Source organism: Trachurus japonicus, chromosome 16 (assembly GCF_045865225.1).
Source record: "Trachurus japonicus isolate A0001 chromosome 16, Traja_1.0".
Classification (NCBI taxonomy): domain Eukaryota; kingdom Metazoa; phylum Chordata; class Actinopteri; order Carangiformes; family Carangidae; genus Trachurus; species Trachurus japonicus.
The window spans coordinates 29494774-29518921 of NC_140922.1; the positions used below are offsets into that span (position 1 = coordinate 29494774).

The 24148-nt window shown below is 41.8% G+C and overlaps 1 protein-coding gene across 3 annotated transcripts in view; it reads right to left on the reverse strand.

Moving 5' to 3' along the window:
- The window catches only part of grik2 (glutamate receptor, ionotropic, kainate 2), a 322650-nt gene that overhangs the window by 22388 nt on the left and 276114 nt on the right, over positions 1-24148 (reverse strand). For all 3 annotated transcript variants that reach the window (XM_085803022.1, XM_085803021.1, XM_085803023.1), the window contains exon 14: positions 17543-17768. In XM_085803022.1, the coding sequence (XP_085659148.1) occupies positions 17543-17768 (226 nt within the window). The remainder of the gene's footprint in view (positions 1-17542; positions 17769-24148) is intronic.

Sequence of the window (24148 nt, forward strand, 5' to 3'; positions counted from 1 at the left end):
GAGGGCGGCTCTTTATGCCTCTGAATTACTAAAATCCAAACAGAACCAGTCCCATCTCCCAGAGCTGCACCTGTAACTGTAAACTGAACAATAACAAAACAAACGAAACAAACTAAACACCATCCGTCTCCTCAGACACCAGTGGAGCGTCCTAACCCACCATACAAAACTTCTACAAGTGCCATATTAAACAGTAACAAGCCACAGCAGATTATAACTTGTTTATTTATTACTGTATTTCTTCAGCTGTGCCAACTCAACAAGGTCTAGTTTTCATACGTAATGACAATTAAAGATCTTTTTGATGAAGCAGAGATATGAGACATCCAAACCAGACCACTGTTTACCCTCAGCAACTCTTTTTAACCTTCACAGAGACATGAATAGAAGGAAAAGAGACTCTAACTGAAACCAAAACATCATGAAGACCCTGTGGCAGCTACTTCTGTTCAGCTAACCATGCATTCGCTTCCAACGAAGCCGGCGAGAAAGCAATCCATAACGCAGTAGTAAACGTTATATATCACATATGATGTTTTGATGTGTATATTTGTGTAGTCTTATCTTAGATTACTGGTTACGTGGCACGTTTGTGTTGCGGTGCCGCAAAGACGAGAGCTGGGACACCGGGTCAAAAGGTGCTGAACTTGCAAGATTTGTAATTTTGGGCCAAGAGACGCTATCATAATTACTCCAAAGCTGTTTAATTAAGGTACAAATCTTGCATAGTTCCTAATGTTTTCTGGTTGGTTGCTTACCCAGAACCAAACTTTGTGAATGGCTAAAAAAGGCAGAAACATGAAAACACCAACAGATCTACTGTGACAATAAATAAACGTATCTATATTTTTCAATCAACCTTGGTTTGGTTGTCGAAGGCTGACATGACTAAACGAAGAGGTCACCACAGTATAGATTATCAGCATGATAATCAGTACGTTACCATCATTGTGTGATTTTCTTGTCTTGGCTTGTTTTTGAGTCTTTACATTATAAACTCTATTTCCTGATTACTTCAATAATCGTGGCTTTGTTCATTTAAAGGAGACATATTATGCCCCTTTTCCACAAATTAAAATAGTGCCCAGGTGTCTTAAAGACATGTCTGTGACATGATTCAGACAAAATCCCCCAAGGATCAAACATCACAGCTCTTTTCATCCTCTCAAAACAGCCCTGTTCAGAACGGCTGGTTTCAGTGCCTGTCCCTTTAAATGCAAATCAACCACTGCTTGCCCCGCCCCCTCTACTGGGAACAGTACTGGTGGTATTATGCAAATTCAAAAACTAATGACATCATTGTCAGACAACTGAGGGAACAGCTTGTAAAACCACATGGATTTCAACCTCGGGAGCCTGAAAATTACAGAATTTTTTGTCAATTCTTAGATTTTAGGGGCCGGAAGGCAAGACAAACACCCAAATATATGTTAAAGAGCCTTCAGGAAGTGATATTTCCACAATATGTCCCCTTTAAGGCTGATTATGTTCCTGTATTAAAGATGTAACCTGAAGAGCTGTAAACCTCTTCACATCTGCATCAGTCAACTTGACTGTTGTGTTTGTGTGTTTCATGGAGCCTCCATTAGACTCCACTGAGCATTCAGCACATTCCACTTTGTTTTATTGTGCACGTTTTATGTTGTAAATTATTAATGCTAATGTCTGGTACAACCGCTCCATTGTCACCACAGGCCCAACAACACTCAACTAATAAACCTAAACTACATCTGTGGGGCTCGTGGTGCCACTCGTTACACCTGTATAGCTGCCTAATTAAAAACCTGTTGCCATGCTTAATGTGTCCTAATGTTTTCACTGTGAGCTGTTTCCCGGCTTTTAATACGTCCACATCCCCAAAGCGAGCGGTGGAACGCTCCCATGTCAGACGTCTGTCTGCAGAGCGCCCGGCGAAAAAAGATTCTCCCCTTCTCTTTTTCAGTTTTTCCAGCAGCAACCTCTGCACCTCTAATCCTCGTCTCTACCACTCAGATAAAGCACTCCAGCACCTTCCCCCTTGCTCCGCTGATCAAAACCAGTCATACGTTGAGATCCCTGATTAAACCTGACGGGTAAAGCCTTGTAAGGGGGGAAAAAAAACGCAGAATCCTGCCAGACTCCCAATTCCCCAAACCTCCCCATGGTACAGCCAATATACTGCAATCAGGATGTTAATGCAGCTTGACTAATTAAAAAAAGAGAGAGAAAAAAAAACACCTATTATCACAAACACTTAGAATGAACTCTCCCTGGAGCACAGGAGGGGGAAAACATGTTTAGATTAGAAAACATTATCATTGGTGGAGTGGCAATCTGTGTGATTAGCAGTCAGGACGCAGAGCCGCCGGTTTAGCAACGACATTATTCAGTGGACAACAGAAGTGACAATGTTAAAGTGTGTGAAGCTTTGAGCTGCTGCAGTCACAAGGCCGCTTTCACACTCTTCAACATCTCCTCTGTCCTTCATCTCTGCCCAAGGGCTTCTGGTATCTGACTCTTTATTTCAGACCAAGCTGTGCGGCGGCCGTGTTTTTAAAAAAAAAAGCATCTATCACCATGGTGATGGCTGGATGTGAATTGCACTCCGGTCCTTGTTATTCGTTGTCATCTACAGTAGATACCTTCCCTTCAGCTGCGTGTGAGTGGAACAACAAGCCGACGTGTTGTCAGATAAATCACTCGCTGCCACAAAGAAAACAGGCAGCCTTGAAACTGGGCCCACTCTGCTTGATCAAAACAAATGGGAGAAAAAAAAAACTAAAGAAAAAAAGCAAAAAAAAACTCAGCTGTGATGTCATGGGTGGGATGAAAATGAGCAATGTGCGATGCAGTCAAGACCTCTGCTGCTCGGTGCCAGACACATTTTTTTTGGCAAGTGTTGTAACCCATATTCACATGAGCATGAAATGGGTGAGCGATCTGATGCCTCCTGACCGAGTGACTGGGAAAATAAAGCCACAGTAGTGAACCCTTTGTTAAATGGGTTTTATATTTGAGTTGCAAAAAAAAATAAAATACACAGTGCATCCTCCAGCCGACATTATTTTTTCCACACTGAGAGAGCCAGATGGCTTTTGTGAGCGCCCGGCTTTGGCTGCGATACTTCAAGGTTTTATTTTCTGGAGTCTTGTGTTGAGGAAATGAACACAGAGAGTGTGTTTGTCACTGAGGCAGATCTATAACTCCATCTGAATCCTCTTCGACCTCAACTCACACTTTGATGCACTCGACCGCAACCTCTTAATTAGCCATCTGAAAAACAATGTTGGCACCAGTCACGTGTCCAGCAGTGGTTTCATCCTCAGACCAATGGACGACACACTTCCTCTGTTTTTCTGACTGTTGTTGTGTGGTTTTGATAAAAAAATAAATAAAAAAAAGACACTCAGACTCCTTAAAGGGATAGTTCGACATTTTGGCAAATTGGCCCATTGCCATAATCCCTATAGTCTTAGAAGTACAGTAGGTTCGTTACCTACAAGCAGAGCCTTGAGCTGCTCAGAGCTACGCTACAGAGGCTAATGGGATTTCTTGGTTTCCCTCATCAAACTCATCAAATACACAATCCAACAACTCCAAAACGCTCTGGTGGACAAGTTGTGACCTGCACATTCACCACGCTATGAGATAATAACAGAATGTTACCAGACAGAGTTGTTTTAGAGGTAAATTCATGCAAAACCGCTGATGCGCGTTCCCGTCTGGGGCAGTTTTTCGACAAGCAGTCTCTGCATTTACCTCTAAAACAGCTCTGTCTCGTAACGTTCTGTTATTATCTCATAGCAGGTCAACAATTTTTGCATATCCAGTTAAAAGTTCTTTGTAGTTGCTTTATGTTAAAACACAAAGGAGTCGTTTTCTATTTCACCTGGTATTTACTCTTTACAGTCTACGTTAGGTACAAATCATGTGTAGATATAATAGCCTACTGATATCAACCTCTATGTGGACGATATCCAATTGACCCTTTGTCAAGGCCCCGCCCCCCACGGTTACTGTTGCTAGGTTGGACAAACAATGGTCACGGAAGGGTTAACTCCCATTGGAAACCATTGAAAATTAGGAAGATTTAAATTGCTAGTAAGGGAAATTTGAATTAATTTACATATCAGAAAAATGGTGTCCGTGATAGAAGACAGACGTGGCTAAAGAGCGATTGAACGGGCATTACCCGACTTTTCCGAAAAATGGGGAAAAATCATTGTTTTGGTCACTCACTAGCTAGTAGCTAACGGCGCTAGCTAACGTTAGCTACAAGCTAATCTCCGCCGATCTCCCGTTTCTCCTCGTAAAACTTCACAAAGTTAAAAAGACATTAGTGGCGGTAATGTTACGTTTGCTAGATAACTTTGAAGGTATTAGATCTTCTCTGTTTATGAACACGACCAGAGAGTGGACTAGAGAATGAATGAGCTTAGCACTTAGCACAGTACAGCCAGGGAAAACGGGCTCACTTCTCATGAGGACTGCACACAACAACAACAAACAAAACTTTGCAGTTAACCCCTGACCTATGCCTACAGCTCCCCCTAGTGGACCACCCCCAAACCCTATTATTAAGCTCAATTAAATACGTAACAGAAATATTATATGTTAGGCTAAGTATGTTTATTGATGTCTTGTGTTTAGGGAATGGGATAAAAATGACTCCAATACGTTCCAGATATTGTGAGTCGCTATTGCAGGAACCCCAGGCACACATTTTAACCATATTGAAAAATTATAAAGTAGTTTTTGCCCAAAAGTTGCTGTCTACCTATCTCGTTTCATAGGGTTTCATTCCAGGGTTGTCCAACCTTAGAATGTTGCGCAACACGTGACATGGGGAGAAGCGCTCTGATTGGTGGAACAGCAGACCAATCAGAAGGCCAACAAAGGGTCAATTGTATTTTCCTGAAGGCCACCGATGTTATTCTGTCTTGTCTTGATTGGATGGTCAATCATTTTCTGAAATTAAATGGTATCAATTATGACATATAAACATACCACCTGTCCTCGGGTGCTGCAGCATTAACAAGCTGTGACCGTTAATATTAATATATATAAATTTCATTTGTTTTTATCAGCTCTATAAATGACATATGCATTAGTGGTGATCATGGTGCCGTATTCAGTCCCTCTAATTTAACTCTTTACATGGTCATAAGGTGTTAATGATGTATTTTTTGAATAACTGTACTATACTGGAGTATTTTTTCTTTTACTCTGCATATTACACTTTTGGTGCTGTTACATTTAAGTATAAATAGTCTCTACTTGGAAACAGAGCTGTAGGGTGAGATAAAGATGAGTTTGAGTATGTTTGTTGTGTTTAAGACGACCACACATCTCATAACTGGCCACAGAACATGACCACGGCTCCTTGAGTCGTGGACTTTGACCGCTGTCACTGACATTGATGCTATCTAATGTGAGAATAAACAAGGTGAGGTGACCCATCAGTGACATCAATCAGATGTCAAGGACTGAGGACTGAGTCTCCTGCGTCTGAGTCTGATGGAGGAATGTGAAAAACAGGTCTGTGCATGTGTTGCCCATAAAAGCCGCATTTAATCCTTCAATTCAGGAACGAGTGCAGAGCGAAGTGACAGGCCATACTGAACCCGGGCGCACACAGATGTAATCTGCAAGATCAAAGCAGAGTAATAGCACACCGATCCCTAATGCATTGTCTCTGAATGGAGGGGAAAAGAAAAAAAAAAGCTTGAAATTTAAATGTGCTGCAAAACCCGGCGCTGAGAACATTTGTATTTTTCTAGTCGACCAAGAGCAATTCTGCTCTCTGTGCTCCCGCTCTGCATCAGGAGATTTGTTACCAGCCTCGACAGCGGGGCTGCTGTTGTTTTCACCTTGTGAATCTGTTTATGTACGTGTGTGTGTGTGTGTGTGTGTGTGTGTGTGAGCATCATTATGGCCATGGCGACGACACCTACTGTAGAGGAAACGACCACAGAGGAGGGGTTGAGTACTTTGGCTGGCAGGTGTTTATATGTCTGACTTGAAATAATTCAGTTTTTTTTTCCTATTTGTTGGCGTCTGATGGCGACTAATCAGTGTGAAGAAAAACAGAATAAAAAAGAACAAAATAGACTGCACTGTGTTTTAATCTCTTTTTTTCCCATACACTTTTCAGGTGGATTGTTTTCTTCATTGTATGAATGAACAACAAATACATGTCAATGTTTACTTTAAAGGGATAGTTCAACATTTTGGAAAATTGGCCCATTGCCATAATCCCTATAGTCATAGCAGTAGGTTTGTTACCTTTAATTGTCATTGCAAGCTATTTTTAGAACGGCGGAGCAGAGCCGAGAGCTGCTCAGTGCTACGCTACGGAGGCTCATGGGATTTCTTGGTTTCCCTCATCAAACTCATCAAATACACAATCCAACAACTCCAAAACGCTCTGGTGGACAACTCCGTCTGGTAACGTTCTGTTATTATCTCATAGTGTGGTGAATGTGCAGGTCACAACTTGTCCACCAGAGCGTTTTGGAGTTGTTGGATTGTGTATTTGATGAGTTTGATGAGGGAAACCAAGAAATCCCATGAGCCTCCGTAGCGTAGCTCTGAGCAGCTCTGCTCATTCTAAAAAGAGCTTGCACCGACAGGTAAAGGTAACAAACCTACTGCTATGACTATAGGGATTATGGCAATGGGCCAATTTGCCAAAATGTTGAACTATCCCTTTAAGTAACATGGATTCTGCTCTACGAACATGCAGTTTGTTTTTTCTCTCCATAAGCTCGACTTGAATCTAACTTGATAGTGATATTAGGTGCTGATTAAATCTAATGAGAGCAGATACAGACGATGTGTTCACTGTAACAGTTTCCTGCTAAGAGCCACATGAAGACACTGTAATGTGCAGCTGCTGTGTGAGGTTCAACACGTCGTCTGGTTGAGCTGCTAGATTTCTGCGGTTTTCATCAGAACCACTTGAGTGTATCTCACTGTGGATCCGTCCAATGAGCTGACAATCTGCTCTGGGTCACATCAGGAGCCTCAGTCACCGCGTTTAATGACCAGTCTTCACTCTGCACACACTCACACACTCACACACATAAAAACAGCAATATCACAACGAGGTCTAATCGCTAAAGTCTGATCTCGTGTCGTTTCCAGCTTTTCTTATTTTATGCACCGTATATATCAAAGAGGACGTTTTAATGAATAACTCTATAGAACTTCCTTCCTGTTTACGAGGTGGAGCTGAACGGCCCAGCAGGCGGAGGCAGAGCAGCAGCAGCAGCAGCAGCAGCAGCAGGCACTTCCCCTTCACCCCGTCTGATTAATGCAGCTAATGAAGCTAAATGAAGATTGATAGACATCAGGGAGAGAGACAACGGGAAAAGAGACGGCGAGAAGTAACGTACAGCTTCATACAGCCACTGTACCAAACAGAGGAATAAAAGCTGTGATGTAGGAAACAAAATGAAACTAAAGGGAGTTTCCTCGTGACATTTTAAACACAGAGTCTCTCAGCTCTGGGATTTCTCTCTCTCTCTCTCCCTCTCTCTTCGATGCTGCTAAAAAAAGAAAAAGAAACAGCTTAAAGAGAAAAAAAAGAGGGGAAAATGATGTGTGGAGGGCAAACACTCCCAGAGCACCAGCGTGGTGTGGTCGCTGGGGCAGATACAGCAGATTAAAGTGCTGTGATGAATAGGGAATATTTTTTTTTTATCTTCACTGTTTTGTTTTTGTCCAGTTATAATTACAGATGACTTGATAGCACTTTCTCATTTCTGAACCATAACACAGAGAATCTGATAAAATGCTGTTTTCCTCTCTCTATACATTTACAGTCAACCTATTGTTCGTTGAAATGCCTTTTTCTCTATTGGATTATTTAGCATCTTGATCTGCATATGACCACTTCATTTCATTTCATTTTACTTCAATTCTAACTTTTGATTCAGTTGTCGTAATTGTCTTGACTGTTTTAACTGAAGGCTTTACATTTTCACTGCAGAACAAGAACATGTGCACACACATGAACAAAAAAACAATATACATGGGCAAGTGCAATAGTTTAAGTATGTATGATGTTGTTCTGATTGATACTGCCTTTTGTTGTATTTTATGTTTGAATATTGTTGATATCTAATTACTTATTGAGAGCCCTGATGTTGACCTCTTGTGCTGCACTTGATGTTTTTAACATTTTAATAGCTGCTGCTACAGGAGACTGCACAACAACATGTTGTTGCATGTGCTTTTATGCTACGACAACAAACTGTGAACCTACGGGTTGAAGAAAAGGAACCTGAACCTGACCTGAACTAAAACACAGAGCAGAAATTGTCACACACTCACTGTAAAAACCTCAGTGAGTGAGAGTAAATGAATTCATTCAAAGTAATTCAAGTTTTGCAACATTGCTGCTCTGTTTTAAGAGCATCTTCACCTGCCACAAACATAGAGGTCAATTTAATGATGTTCAAGCTGCTATGATTGGTGCAAATTGTGCAAAACTATTTTTTACGGATCCATTGAGATTTAACAATCTCTTTTTCAAGGATGTCCTGGTCAGGAAAGCAGTAGTACAAATACAAGCAAACAAACACAGCAAGTTCAAGATAACAAGAGACACCAAACGTCAAACGACAGCGAGCAGAACAATTACAGAGTTAAGTTAATTGTCACAGGTGCAGCTGGTGACTATTATAATAGTTCTGAGATTGTATGTTTGAAGCCAGAAAGAGGGAGGGAATCATGTCCAATGTAATTGTATGTTTTTATAACTCAGCGAATCATGTTCAATCCTCCTGCAATCATGTAAATCTACTTATTTTGTTATCTATTGGTCCTCTGTTTTTATGACTACGGATGAAATTTAGCAGCAGTGCCAAGTCCGGTGTATTTACAGTGAGTACTCATGTACTCAGTGTCCATTAACTCATTGAGTGCCCCGCTCCTTTCCAAAGTTTTAGTCAAGTGTACCGGCAATTTAGACCATTTTTGACGAGTTTTGTAGAGCCACGGTGTATTCTTTTTTGTACGTGTGTGCACATGTTGTTCTTGTTCTGCAGTGAAAATGTAAAGCCTTCAGTTAAAACAGTCAAGACAATTACGACAACTGAATCAAAAGTTAGAATTGAAGTAAAATGAAATGAAATGAAATGAAGTGGTCATATGCAGATCAAGATGCTAAAATATCCAATAGAGAAAAAGGCATTTCAAAGAACAATAGGTTGACTGTAAATGTATAGAGAGGGGGAAACAACGTTTTATCAGATTCGGCAAAAGCTGTCATGAGTTTTTGATCGTCATCTATTTCAGTTCTGCTCGTCGTAGAGTCCCCAAATTTACACATAAGGTGTGTTAAAGTGTCTATTTTCATAATTTAAAAAAAAAAGCAAAAAATGTAAAATCTCGTTTTTGGCACTCAACGCATGGGAACGAAAAACGAGAAATTAAGTGGTTGGCACTCAATGAGTTAATATGCCCTGTCCCATCTAATAAATAAATAAAAAATAAATGAGAGAGCCCAATCTCATCCTGGCTCGTAGGTCATTCCACGACCATGGCCCAAAGTAAGAGAGAGGCTCACGCACTATGAAGTCTGATAAAAAATAAAACGACGCATCTTGAGTCTTTAATATGTGTAAGTGTTGTCCTGAGAATTAACAGGGTTTACCATGAGGGCTTTTAATGGAGTAAACACACCATTAGACGCAGCCATGACTAACACCTGGGAGGTGAAGTATAAGTCCGTCCATTACAGAGCAGAGGCAGCTGCCAAGGGGCCGAGCGAGAGAGAGAGAGAGCACCCAGGTACTAATGCAGACTAACACCTCCTCTCTGTTCAAGTCAATTAGATATATGCTAAATGTCCCGGCTGTATGGGAATACAGGCTGCATATGGTAAAGGGTAATAAAAGGGTAGGATTAGCAATTTAAATACCTTGTCCTGACAGCATGTGAATGAGCCACCGGGGAGTAATGATGCTAACACTCCTCCTCTTTCTCCACCGTGGACAACAACTGTGTGGCTCAGGCTCACTCACTTCCCCTTCATTACCTTCACACCCTGCTCTCTCTCTTTCTCTCAGTCACACACACACATTTATATACACACACACACGCACGGGAAACTATACTTGTGTAAAATGATTAAATGTAAAGGACACAATCAGTAAAAAATATATGCAACGCACATCAGCGTATGCTTATAGTCAAGTTCACAGTCACCTAAAGGAAAATGCATATCGACAGAAACACACACACACACTCATTCACACACACAGACGGAGTAGCAAGCAAACCTTCAAAAGGAGAACATCAGTCAGGAAATGCAATCACCCAAAGAAAATATAGCCTACCTCCACTGTTTTCACACACACAGCTCCAGTCACTCACATTAGGCCGTGTGTGGCTGAGCAGCGGAGCATACACAAACAGCACAGGACGACCTTGCCAAGACTCGGTGTCCCAGAGGACGTTTCACCCATTTGTCAGGACAATACAGCTGCTGGATACTGGAGGGAGCTTCACACAGGCCCCAGCTGCTTTCCGTTGTTCGACTAGATAGTGGAGGATTTTTACTGATGGTTTGATTTTTTTTTTTTTTATTAAAATATTTGAGACAGATTGTTTTCCGGATTTTACAAGGCTAGGGGTGGGGGTCGTTGGTGTGAGTCTCCACTGCAGGAACCGAACCCCGTAGGACCGTCTCCCAGAACTTTTACAGGGGCTAAACGAGTCCCTGTCTCGGGTATAGGTGCTAGGTTTACTCTGTGCTGATTGGGCAGACTCAAACAGAGTTGTGACGCCAAGAGAAAGCTCAGGAATAAGCAGCATTTTAAAATAAAAAAAAAGTCTACACAGCCGGAAAAGACAGTAAAAGACGTATGATAGTAGTAGTAGTAAAATTGCCTGTAAATGTAAAATGTATGATCAGTTTTAAGTTATGATTTCCCTCCTAGGGAATAATAAAGTATTTTATATTTCTATTCTATTGTATTCTAAGTGGACAGACAACTATGCAATTACATGACAGCATCGAAACGGCATTTTTAACTCATTGAGTGCCGCGCTCCTTTCCAAAGTTTTAGTCAAGTGTACCGGCAAATTAGACCATATTTGACTTTTTATTTTAGAGCCATAGTGTATTCTATATTATTGCCACCAACACATACTGTAGCTCATTTGAAAGGTTTAACTTTATCCTTCAAATGGCCACAAACCGTTTGTTTCTACGTGCCTCCGTTCCTGAGAAAAGTCAAGCTAAACATGGCTGGGTTTCACCAAAATCCCTCCTTTTTTTCTAGAAAAGGAGATAGAGCGTCTTTTATGAAAGGTGCGCTGTTTGTGTCTGTCGCTCTTCAGACACTCGCATTTCTGGATCAAAGGGCTCGTATAAGATAAATATACACAACAATTGTTGTTCTATTCACAAAACCACCATCGGGGGCGGGGGGGGCGCCACTAAACAGCAATAACACAGACGCACCGTGCCGTGTCACAGCCTCTCGCCGCGGAACGTGAGGCTCTGCCGGCCACAGCGGCTCGCGAACACCGGTCCCGCCGGTGGTCGCGGTCCGTCTGTGGTACGGGTCGGTGGTGCCGGTCTGCTTTGGTCCAGAGACCATCAGATTTTACCGCGGGAGGACTTTGGGGAGGACACGGTGTTGCTCCAGATGAAGACCGGGCGGGACAGTGGGCTGAGAGCTTCCTGGTTCAGCTCCCAGCTGCTGCAGCCTCGCGGGTGAGAGCGGAGCAGCTGCGGCGCAGCTGCGCTGCATCTGCATGCAGAACTCCGTTTGCAGAAGCTGAGTTATGATAAAAACTTCCAGATCATGAGCTGTCATGTGACTTTGATCGTCATCTATTTCAGTTCTCCTCGTCGTAGAGTCCCCAAATTTACATATAATGTGTATTAAAGTGTCTATTTTCATAATTTAAAAAAAAAGCAAAAAACGAAAAATTTCGTTTTTGGCACTCAACGCATGGGAACGAAAAACGAGAAATTACGTGGTTGGCACTCAATGAGTTAAAACCCAGAATTATTAGAAAGTGTCTATACTACCGAAAAAATACTACAAGAGCATAAAAAATAAAATAAAATGCTACACAATGATTGTGCTATGATTGAAGCTGTTGCAAAATGAAGTGGAGACGACTGAACTCCTGCAGTGGAAACGCAGCTATGGACACTAGATCACTGTAACCAAACCTCAATGGAAACTCTGTACTGAATGTACAATTGTGCACTTTCTTTAATTACTTATTGTTTACTTTGATTTGTGTACTTTCTGTTTTTTAAAGACCTTGTCTGGCTGCTGTATTTATGTGTGATCTAATTTCTAATGTACAATGAGGTGACATGTCAAGACCGAAATAAACTCAACTATAAATGTCAATATGTTCCTCATTAAATGTCAGTGTGACCTCACAAACTGAAGCCACAGAGCATCGCTCATGTGTTCACAAATCTGGATAAAGTAGAGGAGGCAGGAAACAGCCAGGAGGTGAGTTTAGCTAAAGATCCCAGATACAGTCCGCTCCAAAAGATCCTTCATCAAGCAGCAGGACAACGACCCAAAACACACACACTGGCAAAACCACCAAGGAGTTCATCAGGGAGAAGACGTCTCCTGACTTAAAAGGATAGTAGCATTTTTTTAAAGTGGGGTTGTATGATCTACAAATAGCCCCTAAGTACTTTAATTGAAGTAGAAGACTCTCTGCACTCCTCCCGTTAGCAACGCCAGCCTATAGCCCTGCCCAGAGATTTACAACATACAGTGTTGTGAACAGACCCGAAGAAACGGCCTATTTTCACAGCCTAAAAGAGGTTTGACCTGAAAAAAAATACACAGTTCCATTGTTCGCTATAATATAATTTTTTCCAGCCCCTATTTTATTTGGTCTTTTTATTTGGACCTAACCAACTGCTGATCGGCGGGCGCTAACCCTGGGCGGAGGGATACGTGAGTTGGTTAGGTCCAAATAAAAACTGTGTTTTTCCTGCACTTTGAAGGGCTGGAGAAAATTATATTATAGCGAACAATGGAACTGTGTATTTTTTTTCAGGTAAAACCTCTTTTAGGCTGTGAAAATAGGCCGTTTCTTCGGGTCTGTTCACAACACTGTATGTTGTAAATCTCTGGGCAGGGCTATAGGCTGGCGTTGCTAACGGGAGGAGTGCAGAGAGTCTTCTACTTCAATTAAAGTACTTAGGGGCTATTTGTAGATCATACAACCCCACTTAAAAAAAAATGAAAGAAGTGCATGGCCTTGCTGCTCCAATACTTTCAGAGAAAACTGTATCCGGCTGGTTTTATAACATAAACATGTTCCTGAAGAACATCAGAGAGAAGGTTGCAGCCACATGCTCAACGTGGTTGTTGGAGATTTCTCCCTCCAACAGTGTGTGATGAGTGGATCTTGACGACCTCTAGTCTACTTAACCATCGCTGTGCTCTTTATAACGACTGCAGCACTGACCCCAGACCAGGTGTTCATGGTCAATAGCCCAATCACCTTCTGCCGCTGCTTTCGCTTCTCACATTATGCCAACGACGCTCTTGATCACACGCTCATTTCCAGACTCACACCCATGGGCGCTCAGACGGACCGAGTCTATTTGCTATTTTAACAATGTGGGCGCTGGACGGGAAAATGACATCAGCTACGAAACCAGCAGAAAAGGCGCTGGTGCTGCACTTTGTACCAGGTGGAGTGAGAGTCTTTGGTGTTTCGCTTTGTATCACTGTGTCATTTTTGCCTGAATGTCTTTGAACCTCTCACATTGTAAGTGACAACAATAGTGCGACAGATGCTTTATGCCTCATTCAGTGTAATGTGAAGCTCTAGTGTTAGAATAACCATTAGAGCAGCATGTCGTACATCTACACCGATTAGAAAATGATGTGTGGAGAAATGACCTTTAACATCAGCAGCATCGGCTTTTAGGAACAGTAAAGATAACATGCACTGATCAAATTTACATCTTTGTGCAAGAGAAAGAAGTCACTGGAGTTATTGTGATTGGATATAATGAAGATATGTGGTAGTTATTATACCAGTCAATGCAGTAGATACAAGATTTCACTGGATAAGTGTCATTTTATTCATTTTTAATCTTCCTTTAAGATTTGTATCTGCACATCTGGACACATTATGTTCAATAAAATAAATCTTGTCAATGACAATAATAATTGTCTGTTTCCAGACAAAGAAACTCAAATCTAAAATGTTTTATCTTATATTTTATGAAGTATTGTTGCCCTGTGGTGATAAGGACGATTGTCCTCTGTTTTAGGAAAATACTGAAAAGAAATGAACTGTTTCTAAATAAAGATTTATGTTGTCAGTAGAAACCATCTGCACAGTCACAGAGATAAACCAACACTGTAAATTCTTGGACTGGGTTTGACTTCAGTGAGAAAAATAAAGACGGGCTCGAGAAGCTTTTAGAGAAAAATGAATATGACGTCCTGTCGACTTATTTTTCAGAGTGAGTCTTTAGGTTTTGATCTTTATTTCTACATATTTCAGGGTAGAGTCTTTTTTCCTCACACAGAACCGTTGAATACACAATATATGTCCATATATTAAGTTATATTAACATAAATGTCACCGCTGCGGCGATATTCTCATAGTAATTATTATCCCATATACTATACTTGCTCTGGATAGTGAGGATGTATATAAAAGTGAAGATGTTTCTACCATATGAACCAGCCACAGTAAGATCATGGATTCATGTGTACTAAAATCACATTTACTGCAATTTACATTAAAGGGATAGTTCAACATTTTGGCAAATTGGCCCATTGCCGTTACCTTTAATTGTTGGTGCAAGCTATTTTTAGAACGGCAGAGCAGAGCCGCGAGCTGCTCAGAGCTACGCTACGGAGGCTAATGGGATTTCTTGGTTTCTCTCATCAAACTCATCAAATACACAATCCAACAACTCCAAAACACTCTGGTGGACAAGTTGTGACCTGCACATTCACCACGCTATGAGATAATAACAGAACGTTACCAGACAGAGTTGTTTTAGAGGTAAATTCATCAAACAGTCTCTGCATTTACCTCTAAAACAACTCTGGTCTGGTAACGTTCTGTTATTATCTCATAGCTACACCACTGATTTTACTGGTGACTACTTACTTTTTTTGGGGTGTTAGTTGTGTTTTTTTATTTTAATTAAATTTCTTATTGTTTGTTTTCTCACTTTAGGGCCAAGTTGTGTCAGAAATGTTCTACAAAACTGTGGCACATGTGTTTTTCTGAAGCGCTGTGAAGCTTCATGCTCATTAGACCGACGCTGACTGAGCCGGTTTCATAATTCAGACTCCAGGAGGCCGGAGGAATAAACACTGCAGGACGTGTTTCACAATCCCCCAACTCTCTGCTGAAGGAAGATACAGATGTGAAGTGCAGCCCTTTTTTCTTTTCTTTTTTTTTTCTGCGAGAGGTCATCATGCTAAGTTGTCTGTCGGCTTTTCCTTCCACAGGTGGTGAACCGACGTTTCTCCTCCGACTGTGTTTGTAACAGGATTACCACTCTCTGCTGTGGAGCCTCTCCCTCTGTTCATCCCCTCCACTTGTGTTACACTGTTCCTCTGCCTGCTGGAGATAACCCCAGGATTTTCCCTGCTCAGTATTTCCCACCACATGGGCTTCCCCTCGGGGCGCAGTGCAGCGTAAATGCACCAAATGCAGTTTAACACAGCTTTTTTTTTTTTAATGTGCAGCCGGGTGGGATGTGACTTTTGTTTCATCTTCTGATTTCCTGGTTACATTTGCAGACTGAGCAGCAGGATTATCTGTCATTACCGGGTCTGTTTGACGAACCACCAGAGAGTGAGACATCATATTTTTACATGCACAGAAAACCAGACACCTTCTCCTGTCATTGTAAGAAAAGGAGTTTGTAATAACCAGATCAGGATTAAGTCTGTGAATGCAACACGCTTCCAGAAGTGCACACTTGCAAACTTAACCGCCATGACAGTTGAAAAGAAGACAGCCGTGTCCTGATCCTGTCCTGTTTTGTCAGTTTGTTTCGTCTATTTTCAAATATTATGGCCGTCATTTCATTTTTATACTTTTATATTTCAGCCATTTTAATATTGTTATCTTTTCATCTTCTCATAATTGCCCAGGGACTACAGGAGGAAATTAGAAATGCTGCTATTACTTGGGTGAAGACATCTTTTCTCATCCTACAAGATTAATGTTTATTTGTGCATTTGTGCCCCTGTTTTAAATTAATAAATTCCTAAATCCTAAATCTCACTTCAACACCTGAACCATTCAGCCAGTGGTTTATACCCCTGAACTCTTAAGACACTCCTTTGTGCCCACCGCCATCAGGCCTCAAATAAGTGAGGCCTCAACACGGTCCCAACACTGTATCAATCACTTTTTTTTTTTTTTTTTACAACCATGTGTTTTTAATATTTTCATATAACTATGAATAACTATTTATTCTACTATTTAAATATTCTTTTGATCATCTGCTTTTCTTGCTTTTCTTATCTGCTTTTATTGCCTACTGTCGTAACACTGAGCTTCTATTAGTGGTAAGCAAAAGTAGTTTTAAAAATAAATTGAAAAATGTGTTTTCAGAGAGGAGATAGTCTAGTGTCTGACTTCTTCTTCTTCTTCCTTTTTTGTTTGTTTTTGTGTTGTCGTTTTTGTGTTCTGTGTTTGTGTTTTGTTTTTGTGTGACCTCAAGTCACGACTTACGACTTTGTAGCGTTTCCAGGCAACCCCTAACTCGTCTTTTTTCGACCTGTTACCCGTGAAAATGCACTAGAACGATCTGGTACGAGTTCACGGGTCGGAAAAACACGAGTTATGGGTTGCCTGGAACACACCATAAGCTTAAAGGTCCAATGTGTAAAATGAGGGGAAAACAGTGACATCTAGCTTTCAGATTCTATTATTTATCTATTAAATAATTCTATTGTTTAATTATTAACGTGAAACTTTTGAAACGTGCTCTCTGGTTGGTTGGATTTTTCATTCTGTACAAACATGGCGGCGCAAGATGGCGACACTCTCTAAGCAAGACCCTTGCTATATGTATATATAAGATAAGAATTATAAGGCTACACGAAAACCAAACAGATTTTATCTTATAACGATTATACACTTATACAAATTGGTAGTATATTTAGATTTTGCCAATAAACCTTGACAAATATTACACACTGAACCTTTAAGTATTGTGTTGTATCTGCAAATGTTTAAACGGTTTAACTATTTCTTATGATATCTGGATGATTGTAGTGTAGTTTTAGTTAGTTTTTTCATGTTGTTTTTACTCCAAATGTTTTTACTCTATTAGTAATTGTATGTGCTGGACCCCAGGAAGAACAGCCATTGATCTTATAATGAAGCAATGGCTAATGGGGATCCTAATAAATCAACAATAAACAACACCTGGGGATTAATAAAGTATTGTTTTCTTTATCTTTAACCAGGTAGCTCTGTCTTGCACTAAGAAGCTCTGAGGAGCTCCTGGTTTTCAGACGTGTATCTAACACATAGGATGACAAACACAGCGTACTGTACGTACCCATTGGCGTGCCGACCCCGTAGGCTTTGGAGTCGATAAGGCCTCCGATCTGGGTGAGGTTGCAGTTGCGCTGCGTGACGAACTCGATGGTGGTGGACTCCATGAGGAAGGCGTAGTCCGAGGTGAGCACGCGGTGAATGCCTTCCTCCACGTTCTTCACCATCACAGAGTGTCTCCGGCTGCTCATGAACTCCCACATCTTATCGTATGTGGAGATCTTGGTTTTCTGTGAGGATACACACACAAAAAAAAGAAATAGAATAGCGATATTGAGTGAAAACTGAAATCTTTCACTGCAGCAGCTGTGGTGTTTTCTTGCAGAAAATTAAGTCCTAGGTTGGAGGTTAATGACGGATTATTTATACACACACACACAATGACAGGCAGAGCGCCCACGTCACATCTTTAAATACTGCCAAAGTCTGCAGCAGCTCCATCAAGGCCTGAAAAACCATTTACATCCAATTATGTTCTAAATTTCATTAGAAAAAAACATGTTGTTTGCTTCAGCAGAAGTTTTCTGCAGCACCAGCACTGGTGTATGCTTTCTGTCGGCCTGAATCATTATCACTTGCAGTGTTGGGGGGTGGGGGGGGGCACGGGCCGGAGCAGACTCGCATGCTAAAGAGCAGCGGTGGTGTGAGTTTGTGCGACTGCATACGTCTGATGTTAGAAGCGGCTGCGGCGTTGTCAGCGGCGGCGTGACTCACTCTCTACACCTGTAATCACTGAGAAAAATCCAAGAGCACATAGCTCTCCAGGGGAGCGGATTTGAAGGCATTTTTGAAGCCATTTGAAACCTAATTAAGTCACATCTTCAAGGTCCTGCCCGCCATTATTGTGTGTAATGACTTTTTGTGGCTGGTCGATATTTTAGATCAACTGGGTGATTTGCGGAGTGCCTATCAGAATCTTTTGGAGTCACCCTTGACAAATCAGGTGATTGAGCATGCAAGCTTCAGACTGCTGATAAGGCGCGAGCTGTGGCCGTGCATACGCGCTGAGGCAGATAACCACCCAGAGCCGAGGTGCATGGGCTACCTACAGCCGCCCGCCGCACAGGGATCCAGAGCTGATTACAGCTGAAGCACCGTGAGATCCTGGAGAAGGGAACGGGTACAACAGTGAGAGAAGTTACTGCTGAGTTTCTGGCCTTTGTATTGGAGGGTTGGGGTGGAACTTTTTCTTTTAATGGAGCCAGGAGCTGCATGTGAGGGAAACTATAAAGTCAGGATGTTCCATAATGCACCAACTTTTGCCTTTAGAGTTTTCAATGGGAACCAGACCGGCTGGTTTGGGACGAAGATTTATAGAAATGACTTGGGTCGGGTTGGTTGCTTATTGGTATAAAGCCTTATGATAATTTTGACAGATATACACATTTATAAGTCAATACAATACAATCTATTTATTCAGTATCACTTTATTTAACGCCTATCTCTATAACACATTACTGTATAACCATACTTATAATGACTTATAATGCAGTTATACAGTGTTATAACTGCATTATCACGATTGATTGATTTATTAATTGAAGTGTTTATTTTGAATAGGAAAGACAAAATAATAAAAAAGAAAAAAAAGACAAAGTGATAATAGAATAAATATGTATATTCATTCTAGCAGTATGAACAGGCAGCTTGTACACTTGCCAGTTGCTACTGTCCAGACCACAGTGTAGTCCCAGTTATCAGGAGCTCTTTGTGTTGACTGGTTAATTGATTTTGCTGGTTGGTTAAGCAGCTTGAGCCACGCTGGCAGCTGTGGTGGTTTGATACAGCAGGTTGGTCATCGATTGTAGAGATGATGTTTTATCTAAACCCCCAGTTTAGGTGTCAGAGTAAATGAATGGACCAGAGTCAGTTGTTTCTTTGTCTTAGTTTTGTGAATGAGTCAAAGAAAAGCATCAGAAATGTGGTTGTTGAACAACTTGTTGCAGCTGTCAGTGTTTTATTCCATTCATCGCTGTATCAGTGGATTTAAAGCATGTGACTCTCACCTCTCACCTGACTGTTCTTCACTGGAAAATAAGACACTTGATGTGTTGTATACACACATCAGGGAGGCTTACGCTGCTTCAGCTCCACCACCACTTGGCAGATAAGATCATAACTTGTATTTTTCCTCAGACTTCCTACAAACTCTGCTCATTCACTGGACGCCAGAGGCCAGTGAGTCTCTACAGGACTCTATTCAGTTCACAGAGTGAATTGTGATGCTGGAGTCACAGAAAAAAGAAAGATCTGACCCCCACAGAGTGGTCGATGCTCCACAGACAGTGACTTTCACTTCTGTAAGGACAAATACTGAATCAGCAGTAACATCAAGACCTTCATAAACCAGAAACAAGAGGTCTTGGTGGATGAGGACAGCGATGGGAACTGGAGAGGAGATTAAGGTAAATGAAGGACAACTACAGCAGAGAGGTGTGGACCCACCATCATCACCATGGCAAATAAAATAGACAAGAAATGTCTTTGAACATTATAATTCATTCAACAGACTCATTGTAGCTAAAGATTGAAAAACCTCCAATCTTCATGTTTTCTGGGTGTCCCTGACAGAGAGTCTCCTTCAATAGTATCTGACTGCTTCTCTTTGAACAATCTCTTTTCTCACTGTTCCCTGTACGTACAGGAACTGCAGGTTACTCCCCTCTTCACAGTGAAGAGGCAGTAGATTAGAAATCCTTTATAATCCCCTCCTGTATTCAGATCCGTGCTGCCGATTCTGGCAAAAAAGTGCTTTCAGCGAGACCTGAAAGGCCTCGGGCAGCAGAGAGTGACGCGCGCCGGCGATCGTGACAAAAAGAGTAAAGTGAATCCGCTATCGGCCTCGGTCAGATCAGAGCGGAGGATAAGTTCTCCTCCTGTTTCTGCGCGAGTCCGTCTTGTTATTGAAATTGGGACACATTCATGTTTGAAAGGAGTTAGGAAAAGTAGGAAACACACCGCAGGCTGCTGCTTACTACCGTTTGCACTAAAAAGAGAAAAGTGTTTTGAAGTGTGTCATGTGAGAGATGGGGTGTGTGTTGTGTTTGTGTGTTTCCTGGTGTGTCTTTCCTCAGTACAGTTTGTTTTGTTTGTTTTTGTCTCATGAATGCACCTTCAGTGAATCCTGTCTGCATTTCTGTACAAGCTGTCTGACTCTGAACCCAGCAGCTCTTCAGCTGATGACCAACTTCCTGAATTGTCACATTCCCTCGTGTGTTGTACGGAGGACAGAGAACAGAAATGTCTTTTTTTTTTAAATGCAGAAAGCTGTGAGAGTGGATTGGACTTTTTTTAAAAAATCACTTCCTAATTCCCAGACATCCCATCATCCCACCAGCTGGATAGCTGAGCCACTTGATCCACTGGTCTCCATCTGCACTGCAGCCTGCCAACCTGCAGACACTCATCTCTGTCTGTTTCCTGCTCCTCCGTCGGTGGTGCGGTGGACATCTGCTCCTGACCTCCTGTCGGTGGTGCAGCTGACACCGGCCCTGGATCTCCTGGTGACAGTTCCTGTTGACGCGCTGCCCGACCTTCCAGGTCAACGGTCGGCCCAGATCTCCAGCTGACCTCCTCCTGCTCAGCACTCTGGTGGTCTGGTCTCGCCGGTCCTGCTCTCTGCTCGATGGTCACCCAACTGACTGTTCCTGTCTGCCAGGCCACTGGGTTTCCTTCCCAACCTAATCCTGGTTGTGGTTCCTGTTGCTCCACTTGTGCAGACTTAGGTGTATCTCCACAGCCTCTTTTACTTTTACGGGGCCATACGGAGTCCCTGCCTGGGGGTAGGTACTCGGATCGGCCCTGAAAATGTCCCGGTGGGGCTTAAGATTTACTCTGTGCTGACTGGACTCAAAGCAGGATCATGTGACGCTAAGAGAAAGCCCCAAAATAAGATGCATTTTTATAACCCAACGTTACTAAAAATGGAAAAACAGCTGGAAAAAAGAGAGAATAACTCAGTAAAAGACTAGAGTAGCAGTAGGCCTGGTAAAAAAAAAAAAAAAAGAGTGGTAAATAGGCGATCGCGGGATTACGTGAAAAAAAACGCTGCACAACGACCACGCAGTGATCAAAACTGTTGCACGTCGCCATCAGAGCCCGGTGGGTCCTGTCTGCAGTGGAGACACGGCCACCGAGAGGGCCGAGTGAGAGGACGGTTCCTGTAGAAGTTCCTACTCCCTCCTTTTACCAGGAACTCCTGCAGTGGAAACGCGGTGTGTCTCCACAGCAGGAACCTCCCCCACAGGGCCGTTTACAGGAACCTTTACGGGGCCGAAAGGAGACCCTGTCTCAGGGTAGGGACTCAGATCGGCCCTGAAAAACTCTGGAGTGGGGCTTGAGGTTTTCTCTGTGCTGATTGGTCAAACTCAGAGCAGGATGTGACGCCAAGAGAAAGCCCAGAAATAGTTAAATATGGGACATTTTTAAAACCCAGTGTTATAAAAAAAAAAAAAAAAAACATCTACACGGCCGGAAAAAGAGAGAATAAATCATGAAACTATGCATGAGAGTAGCAGTAGTAAAAAAAAAGTATGATAAATGCGTGATTACTGTATGCAACGATCAAAACAGCACTTAAAACCCTCAGCTTTTTTAGGCAAGGCAAGGTAATTTTATTTATGTAGCCCATTTTTGCAAACAATTTGTCTCAAAGGGTTTTACATGGCATCATAACAACATCCTCTGTCCTGGGAAAAACTCCCAGAAACCCTTTTAACAGGGGAAAATTGGAGAAACCTTTTTAACAGGGGGAAATTGGAGAAACCTCAGGGTGAATCACTGCTTTTAGAAAGCGTCTGCCGGAAAAAACAACAACTGCAACAAAAAAACACTGCACAACAATTGCCACACTGGCAATAACTTTTTTTTTTTACCCTTTCTCTCTCAAATGTGATTCAGTGACTCAGTATCTCTCTTGATTCTCCTCTTTATCCACAATATAGAAACGTCCCACTGAGCGATGAATAGGCTTTAAACAAGAAGGTCTTGACACATAATTCTGCTCAGTTTTTCAATTTCATGCAAAAGAAAAAACGCACATTTAAACTCTGAACACAAACTTAAATTCAACTTGTGATCCGGGAGAAATCTCCTGCAGGTCGTGTCACACAGCGATGCAATTACTCTACTCATCCCAAAACAAGATATTAATTGTTCTACGGAGCCGATTTTTCATGCCAACAGTGCAGAGTCAACAAAATAACAAATCAACATTAGCTGAGCTCCGGCAGGACCTCGGGGAGCAGGAAACAAAAGTGCACAGTAATCATCCTAATTCTGTAGAATCCAATAGCAGACTGGAAGAGGACAGACTCATCTAACATGATAATGTTTGAGATGCAGGGCTGAGTGCGTCTGATGCTATTCATCACGAAAAGATTCATTGTTACAATCATTAAACAAAAGAACAACAGAGAGAAGTGAAAAGACAGACGAGCATGTAGGTGTGTTTGACATCAGCTCCGTTTCCCTCAGTTCACATGATAATGAGATGCTTCTCTTATTTATTTTGCTTGTTGCTTTGTTTTCGAGGTGTAATTCGGTTGCACCAATTTAATAAATCACTGCTTTTAGACTTTGATTAAGTTTGTCCCGGCTTCCCCACGGGGCCGCACTTCCTGTTCAACTGTCCAACCAGCAGCCAGAACTACAACAGTCTTTAAGATTTAAGTTCTGCTTCTTCACTGTCGTCAATATTCAAGCAAACACAAGAGGACGTCTGTCACTAAACCTACTAACCATGTTTTCAATATTTGAGCAAATGACAAAATCTGTTTTTATCTAACAAGGACAAAGTCAAAAGGCTTCATCTCCAAACACGATACAACATCCACTTGATATTCAATAAACTGCTGCTGTGACTTCCAGGACGGCTGAGCAGCATTAAACAAGTTATTCCAATAACGCGGTTGGGTTTTGTGTATTCTTCCTCTTTTGAGAGCTGCACCATCACAGAGTGAAATCAAATGTATGTTTGATGTGTTTGCAGCATCATGGTCCCTCCATATTCTACATGTCTGCAGCCACTGACCAATTATAGGAGTGCACCGTTCAGGGTTAGTATGATGATCACAGGTTATCATAAACCAACATGGAAGCACAAGGTGTTTCAATCCGCATACGGAAGTGGTTTCAAATGTGATTCTGATCAGATTTGCCTATAAATCAGATGTGTGCTGCAGTCTGAACCAAGCCATGTTGATCTAAAGGACTGACGAGCTTAAGTCATGTTGGGAAGAAACATACATCAGTGGTGTTTACAAGACTAAAAAATCTGAATCTTTTTTTTTTTTAATCTAGGGATTGATTTTGAATCTGTACTGAATGGTGAGTCCAGTGTAAAACCACCACCAGGAAATGTGAGGATGTGTTTGTGTCCCCACACGACACATGGAAGACTGGGGTTCGATTCCCTGGGGCGTGTGTGTGTGTGTCTTTGTTTGTGCTTTTTATTCCTTTCATTGATGTTAATGCGACATTTTCTCACCGTGGGACGAATAAAGGACATACTGATCTTATTAAAGGGATAGTTCACCCAAAATTAAAATTTCACTCATTATCTACTCACCCTCATGTTGACTAAGGGCTGGGAGAAGTTTCAGAGTCCTCC